The sequence below is a fragment of the Orcinus orca genome, chromosome X (genome assembly GCF_937001465.1).
Source record: "Orcinus orca chromosome X, mOrcOrc1.1, whole genome shotgun sequence".
NCBI lineage: Eukaryota > Metazoa > Chordata > Mammalia > Artiodactyla > Delphinidae > Orcinus > Orcinus orca.
In genome coordinates, this window is record NC_064580.1 from 130,975,567 (window position 1) to 130,983,686 (window position 8,120).

General features: G+C 56.9%; 1 protein-coding gene across 4 annotated transcripts; it reads left to right on the forward strand.

Moving 5' to 3' along the window:
- Window positions 1-172: 172 nt before the first annotated feature.
- On the forward strand, window positions 173-5,460 carry TMEM187 (transmembrane protein 187). Of its 4 annotated transcripts, none has more exons than XM_033417705.2 (2): window positions 173-567; window positions 4,115-5,460. In XM_033417705.2, exon 2 carries the CDS (start codon window positions 4,364-4,366, stop codon window positions 5,162-5,164), a length of 801 nt encoding a protein of 266 aa, XP_033273596.1. In that variant the 5' UTR covers window positions 173-567; window positions 4,115-4,363; the 3' UTR covers window positions 5,165-5,460. The 4 variants fall into 4 exon arrangements, with proteins under 4 accessions (XP_033273596.1, XP_004286495.1, XP_033273597.1 ...); XM_004286447.4 differs by having other exon boundaries at window positions 4,119-5,460; XM_033417706.2 differs by lacking the exon at window positions 173-567 and adding an exon at window positions 1,267-2,557 and having other exon boundaries at window positions 4,119-5,460.
- Window positions 5,461-8,120: the final 2,660 nt, after the last annotated feature.

Below are 8,120 nucleotides of genomic sequence, written 5' to 3' on the forward strand. Positions count from 1 at the left end.
GTGGCTGACGGAGACATTAGAGTCAGGCTTCGTACCGGGGAGCGGACGTTTTCCTGCTCCGCACGCCCAGCAGCCTCCGGAAAGGTGGCCCGAAGCCCGCCTCCGGGGGAGCCGGAGCCGGAGGCGGGGTGGGAGTGAGCGGTAACGCGGCCTGGCGCGCCACGCCGGGGGCGGAGCCCTCCCAGGCTCCCAGGCCTGCTGTCCCGCCCCCACGCGGGGGCGCCGCCGCGGCCAACGGCGCCCCGAGAAAAAGAGCGGGGCCGCCGCGCGCCGAGCCGCCTGCCGCCCCTCCTGCTGTCGGGCGGGCAGCCAGGCTGGCGGCGCCTGAGGCGAGCGGGCGGGCGCGGGAGCGGTCCGCATCGCCCCGCGTCACCTCGCGTCACCCCGCCCCGCCTGCTTCCCAGGACCCCGCGCCCCACCCCGCGCGCAGGCGCACGGCCGCCTTTCGGCTCCGCCCTTTTTCGAGATTTGAATTTCCCCCAGCAAAGCGAGAGAGGCAAAATACCCGGATGGTGATCGCTGGCCTTTTCGCGCCAATCCTGTAAGTTCTCACAACAACCTTGAGAGGTGGGTACTGTCATCACCCCTATGTTCCAAATCTTGCAGGAGGCTGTCTGGTCGCTGCACTGTCATGCTCACTGCCAGACGCAGGGTGTAATGCGCTGCTCTCCGGGCTCTTGGAATGACAACAGATGATTTTTCTTGTTTCTCTCATCTTTATTTGATCTTTACATTCACCAACCTCCAGCCGAAATTTGGCCTTTCCCGCAATTACGAGTGTAGGCAGCAAAGCACAGAGGGTTAGCCTGGTGACTGTGTCACCAAAGGAAATGACAGATCATTTGAGATCATATAAATTTTCTTGTAGATATCCTGAAATTAAAGAAATTACACGTTATTATAGAATAACTGCTTTGAAATTACTGTAGTTGGGCTTCCCTGGTGGTGCAGTGGTTGGGAGTCTGCCTGCCAAGGCAGGGGACATGGGTTCGAGCCCTGGTCCGGGAAGATCCCACATGCCGCAGAGCAGCTAAGCCCGTGCACCACAGCTACTGAGCCTGTGCTCTAGAGCCCGTGAGCCACAACTACTGAGCCTGCATGCCACAACTACTGAAGCCAGCGTGCCTGGAGCCCGTGCTCCGCGGCGGGAGGGGCCCCTGCGGTGGGAGGCCCGCGTACCACAGCTGGAGAGAGCCCGCTCGCAGCAATAGGACCCAACGCAGCCAAAAATAAATAACTAAAATAAATAAATTTATTTTAAAAAGGAAATTACTGTAGTTATTCAACCTGCCCATAGATCCTGTAATTTAACCTAGTAGTAAAGAAGCACGTATATTACTATATCATACATTTTCAAAAATACTTTAATAACTGTCTTTCGACATATTAAGTTTCTGTTGTAATTCTGTTTTAGTTTATGCATTTGGAAGCATTTGTTTGAGTAAAAGACCAAAGAGTCCTGTGACACAGGCAAAGGACAAGAGCCCTCATCTGTGTTTCTGTGCCACCAACTGCCCTAGGTGACCTTGTCCGTTCACGTCACCTCTCTGGCCCCAACTCCTTCCCCTGTAAAATAAGGAAGCCAAGCTGCTGGTTCCCAGGCGCCTTAGCCACATTCAGTGATTCTGTCCTCAGAGTTCAAGAATCACTACGGTAGTTCCAGGCTCCTTGGGCATCCAAGTGGCCCAGATTGAGCTCTCCTGCTGCTGGTGTCCCACGGTACAGCCCTCAGACTGGCGTCCCCTTAGCCGCAGAAAGGGAACAAGGTGGTCAGGGTAGTCACGGGCACGGTAAGCAGTTGTCATGAATGATACAGGCCAAAGAAACCACCACTGTGACAGTGACAGTGGCTCCTGCTTCAATGCATACAGACTGCGGAAGCAGGAGAGTTTAAGGAACACGTCTTAACCCCTTAGCCAGGAGATTGTCACGTTTTGCAGGACTTCCCCCAGAGACCCCAGCACCAGACCAGGGGAGAGCCCTTGGACCTTCATGTGCCGGGGGAAGCTGGGAAGAACTTTGAGAGTCATGTAACAAGTGTCACAGCACCTCAGGGGTACGGAGGAGCTAGGCCATAAGGTACCCAGCCTGGCCTTCCTGGTGGACTTGGGAAGTTCGTTTGATTACACGTCACTTTCAGCTTGCGCAAGGGCTCAGTAGCCTCTGGCCAGCAGTGGGAGAGGAGTCACTTTCCACGCCCTTCCTGGGCCTCCTTGTCTATCAAGCTGACAGTGCTGGACTCCGGTCCCCAGCTCTCCTCCATGCTGGCTGGCAGACGAGAGGGTCAGGCTGGCGCTGGCCGCGTGGGGCCCAGGAGGCCTGGGTCTTCACACCAGGGAGTCGGGCCCCAGGTGGCGCCAGGGAAGGACCTGGAGAAACGAGGCCGGGCCTCAGCTGGTGTCCCAGCCAGACTCAGGAGCGGAATGGGGAAGTGCTGGTGCCAGAGCGGAAGGCATAGCCGAGTTGAGGGTGTAAGCAGGCCAGGCACAGGAGGGACCCGCAGGACTACATGAGCACGGCACTTTGGTGTCTGCGAGAGGTTGGGGCGTGATCGTGTGTGAGTGGAGAGCCGGCCACCGAAGGGTGCTAAGCAGGGGCGGCCCTTGAGGGAGATGCTGGGGGCTGCTGTGTGCAGACCACGTTAGCGGTGGCCAGCCTGGAAGTGGGGAGCCCGGGGCAGGGGCAGCCCCCCAGCCTAGAGGCTCCTTAACCGGAAGCCGCAGCGGGGAGGCGTGAGACAGCGCTGCGTGCTGAGGTGGCGGTCAGGACAAGGCCTGCGGTTCCCTCGTGGAAATGCCGGTCCCCTTAGCAACAGGCCCCCAAGGCAGGATGGGGGCCAGAAACCTCACCAAGACACCCAGCGGGCCCCGTCCCGGATCTTCCACGTGGGCCCCACGGCCAGTCTGAGAAGCGAAATGGCAAACAGGATGAGGAAAAAGAGCAGGGGTGCTGGTTTGGGGCTTGAACCGAAACTGAGCAGGTCTTTGCTGAGCAGCGGAGGGCGAGCGCAGAATCAGACCCTGCCCGGCCCTTTCAGGGCCTGAACTGCAGGAGGGCAGGTGGACATTGGGCCTCAGAAATAAACTGTGGTCTACATAGCTAAGAACTCATTTAATTCACACCATGACTCTGCAGGGAGGTACTGGTAGCATCCCCATTCTGCAGGTATGCAAACCGAGGCCCGGAAGGGTTAAGGCCCAAGATCACACGGTTAGTAGCTGGGGGCACTGGGCTTTGAACACGGACAGTCCCTCTCGTCCCCATGCTTGCCTGCCTGATTGCTGTCTTCGCTTTGAGTCACTTTCAGGGCATTGAACCTCTTCTCTTGTTGATATTAATACATCTCTTGGCTACCTGGCCAGCTTACACTGCAGCAGGCCCCAGAGCAGTTGACGGTCCATGAAAAGTCCACATTGTTTTAAAATTATCGGACTGCTTCTGTGACTGCAGGAAGTGGAAGGTTTTCTTGTGAGCCAAGGACAGAAGGTGATTTTGAAAGGCGTGGTACTTCAGGGGCAGGCAGGAGGGTGAACCAATGGGGGACGGCTCCCTGTGCCACCTGGCCTCACATCTAAGAAGCAGAAGGGAGTCCTCCCCCGCCCTCCTCCTACCCACCCCCGCCATCCTTGCCTTAGATTCCAGAACTCGGACCACAGCAAATGGTTTCTCTTTTAACTGGGTATTTGGTTCAAAGGGCTTTGGGACTGGCTTGGAAACTTCCACATTTGTAATGTCACTGAGGTGGAAAAGCCCATTCTGAGTTTTAACAGCAGACCTAGGAAAGATTTAAGTCTCCAAATGCAGTGGCTCGAAGGGAACTAGGGCAAAGGGGCGGGACTTTTATAGCACACAGATGAAAGAACAAGAGCATAGGTATCAGGAGAGAGGGGCACAAAAGCTCTCGGTGAAAGAGGGCTCTAGAGCCTTCTAGAGGCCGTGCATAAGAAGGTGAAGGGACTGGGTATTCCTGCACTTTTATTTCTGTGGGGTTTTTTGGGTTTTTTTCTGATGTTGGTGGATCCTGAGGCTGAGAATCGGGAAGATGGAGACCCTTTTTCGGATGGATTTCTTTCTACCCACACTCTTTAACTACACTCTTTTTGTAACCACAAAGGAAGAAGGCAGAACGATCCTCCACTGGTGCCAACCAATCAGCAGAACCCTCGCCTTCCTCTGGGCCACTACCTCCACGCGGGGCAAGGTCGCAGCATCTGCGTCGGAAATCACGGGGAATTCTTCCTGCTGGCTCAGCTGGGAGGCCGAGGAGTGTTTTGCAAAAAAACTGTTTATCTGAATTCTGAAATAACAGTGGAGACGGCTGCTCTCTTAAGCTCTCCGACCCGGGTCACACATAGGGTTCCAGATGAAGCCCGAGTCGGGGCAGGCCCTCTTGCACGTGGCCCTGGTCAGCTGCCTCTGTGCGGCCACCGTCCACACCGGCGTTTTCGCAGGTGTCTCTGTCGCAGTGGGCTATGAGCACTACGCCGAAGCGCCGGTCGCCAGCCTCCCTGCCTTCCTGGCCATGCCCTTCAACTCGCTCGTTAACGTGGCCTACGTGCTCCTGGGGATGTACTGGCTGCAGAGCAAGGCCAGCGCCCCGGGAGGCCCCACAGAAGCATGGAAGGCTTGCTACATGAAGGACGTCTTTGCGGGTATGGCCCTGGTCTACGGCCCGGTTCAGTGGCTGCGCATCACGATGCAGACGCGCCCCACCGCCGTGTTGGACCAGTGGCTCACCTTGCCCATCTTTGCATGGCCGGTGGCCTGGTGCCTCTGCCTGGACAGGGGCTGGAAGCCCTGGCTGTTCCTGGCTGTCGAGGGCCTCTCCCTGTGCAGTTACAGCCTGGCCCTGCTGCACCCCCGTGGGTTTGAGGTGGCACTGGGTGTACACATCGCAGCAGCTGTGGGGCAGGCCCTGCGCACTCAGGGCCGCCACGGCAGCGCTTCCTCGGGGAAGTACTTGGCTCTGGGCGTGCTCTGCTGCCTGGGTTTTGTGCTCCTCAAGCTGTGTGACCACGAGCTCTCGCAGTGGCGTCTCTTCCAGCGGCTCACGGGCCACTTCTGGTCCAAAGTCTGCGATGTGCTCCAGTTCCACTTTGCCTTCTTGTTCATGACCAACTTAAACACCTGCCGAAGATGCCCTCCTGCGGAGAAGATGCGTTAAAGTGTGGAAGGAAGGTGCTTACCCACCCTAACATCAAAATGCGCCCTCCGCTGGCATCCTGTCGTCAGTGTTCAGAGTCCTGGGTGCAGCCCTTCCTTCAAACGCGTGGGCTTCAACGCCCTGAGTATGAATATTCAGCATCATGAAACGTTATGCTGTCTGCAACTTACTTTCAAAGGGTTAAAGCAAATACCTGAGGGCCGGGATGTGGGGTTCCATTTTACTATTCTTGTAATTTTTCTGTAGTTTGAAATTTTTCAAAATAAAATGTTGGGGGGAAATGACCCCAAGAAATCCATCAGACTCACGGTTGGACAAAGAATGGTTGTCTGCTTCGGGATGTGGGCTACAAGCATGGGCTGGCCGACAGTGGGGCAGGGTAGCCTCTGGCTGGCGTGCCAGGCCAGGCGCTGGGGTTACAAGTGAGCGTCTCCAGAGGTATCTGGCCTCAGGGAGACTGAGTCATAGTAAACACACGCGCCTAGCAGACTGCTGGGGAAACCCGAAGCCCAGAGCACTAACTCGCTGTGCCATCTGTGCCTGCCAAGCTGACAGCAGGTCAAATGGGAGTCACATCACCTCAGAGCCTCTGTGGAGCAACACCCGCAAATGTCAAGAGGTGAGTCCTCAACAGAGTGTTGCTTGCCGGGCCTTCCCTCAGAGCCAGGGTATAGCTTAGGTGTCCTCAGCAGCTAGGGTTACTGCAGTGTCAAGTGTCTGTCACCCACGGAGAAACCTGGGTCCTTCGGAACCATGATCTCCTGATGGCATCCCAGCGTAGGGCCACGGAGTTGGCATCTTTCAACCCCAAAGCGTGCTTCTCATGCAGATGATGATGTTTGAACAAGAGAGCCCCCCTGGGTGGGGGAACACTGAGGCCCAAGAGACGCTGAGGAGTCTGCCTTTGGGTTGCCTGCTTGTTAACGTGTTCTTTAGACACCTGTTTCATTCCCCGTCAAGGGAAAGGCATCTGGTCTTTGAAGACAAAGGCAAGGGCAGAAGGGAGAGGATGTCCTGTCCCTGCCGAATGGCGTCTCAGGACGGGCAGCCCACAGGCATCTGTTCAGTGTCCCCTGAGGCCCCTCTCCCTGGAGCCTCGAGGGTTGGCATGTGGACCGTTGCCATGACTACCAAGGTGCTTTTGAAACTGGGTACCTGGGCAGGATGTTCTGTTCTGGGCACATCTCCAGTGGGTGGCGGGTCTCAACCAGGCTGTTGCCTGAAGAATCCTGTCGGTGATCATTGCCTCTGCCCCTCCCCTGAGGACTGGGGCCCGCGGCGGGGCCTGCCGGCTTTGAAGAGCACGGCCAGCATTTGCTTCGGGAAGCAGCTTTGTTCCACTACAGTTATCTCGAAGGCTTTGTGTGTCCTAGAAGAGGAAAAAGGCTATGGGCATCTCCTCGAAGAGGCCAGAGGGAGGGAGGGGAAAGGCATGATTTCTCGGGTGGCTCAGTTAGAGACGGAGGTGGCAGTGTGGAGGAATGGGGGAGGACCAGGGTCTGATGTGGGGTGGGCTCTGATTCCCCCCTGCTTGGCAGAGTGGATCCCCTGAGAATTGGGGCTTTGCATAGCCTCGTTCATTCCATACCTTTGAGCCGCAAGCCCTCATAACTTATTTTGTTGTTTTTATTTTATTTTATTTTTACCAATACCTATTTAATAAATAACCCTGGGAACCTTCTGGGTTTCATTCCACTCGTGTGTCAGGCTGGGTCCCCACAGGAAACAGATGTCACGCTGAGATCAGGGTGATTCAGGACTGTTTCATGAAGAACTACGAACACCACTGTGCCACGGGGAGGGAGGAAAGGGGGGAACCGCAGGGGGTCTTTTCCACTCTGGGGCCTGGGGAGAGACTCGTGTGGAAGGGACACCTCGGATGGGGCGGAAACCTCCAGAAGCCCAAGGTGGTCAGATGAAATGCAGGACATCAAATAATGTTTCAGTAGCAGCGCGTCCCCAGTGTCTCATGAGATGTGCTTATACTAAAAAAGTGTTCACTGTTTATCTGAAATTCAGGTTTCACTGCGTGTTCTGTTGTTATTTGCTAAATCAGACGACCCTATATTGAACCCATCCAACCAAAGCCAGAGGCCTGGAACCTTCTCTCTCTGCCCCCTGTTTTTGATCAGCGTTTCTCAAAGTGTGGCCAGCCTTAGCCACGCAGCTTCCTGCGTCCCCTGCAGCCCTGGTGAGTCCTGGCTTCCGGGGCCGGGGCCTCAGCCAGCCTCAGCCCTGCCCCAGGCTGCGAGGGCGCCCGCGATGTCTGAGGTGCCAGAGGACGGAGGCTGGCGGCCGGGCCCCCTCTGGGCTCTACTCTTTCCTCTGCAACTTGCCCCCGGAAAGCAGAGAAGCCAATGGTTACCAGATGGGCCCTCCCCCTGCGTCTGGCCTAACGGCTTAGAGGCTCCAAAGCTGGGAGGGATCTCAGAAACCATGTGCGCGGCGCCCTCATTTCGCAGAAACTGAAACTATACATGTGCAACTTTGCTGAAGGTTTCAACACTGAGCATCCGAAAGGCAGGCGGCGGCCTCCAGGCCCTTCTGCTGTGATGCCCCACCTCTCCCGGGAAGCAGTGACAGTGGCGGCACCACCTGGCCTCTTCCTCACTTCCCCACACGTGGCCTGGGGATCTGCTCCCCCTGAAAGTGGTGGCATTGGTTTTGCTCTGATCGTGCAGGTATACAGGCTCACGGTGGGGACGACGAGCCGCCTGAGAGCGCCATCAGGGTTGCGGTGGCCCCAGCATGGGACACACCCCCCTGCACCTGTCTTTCCCGCTCACGGTGCTAGGCCCAGATGCCGCCCCCGGCCCCGCGCTGCTGCAGTGGCGTCTATACCGGCCACCCTCACCCCGACATCCTGTGCCTGCCCCTTCGCCCCAGAGCTCGCCTTCCTCTGGGTCAGGATCAGGGGCACCCGGGTTGCCTTTCCCACTGACATTATGGTTCAGTT

Coding starts and splice junctions, on each gene's coding strand:
- TMEM187 (XM_033417705.2), top strand. CDS start 4,364: ATGAAGCCCGAGTCGGGGCAGGCCCTCTTGCACGTGGCCCTGGTCAGC.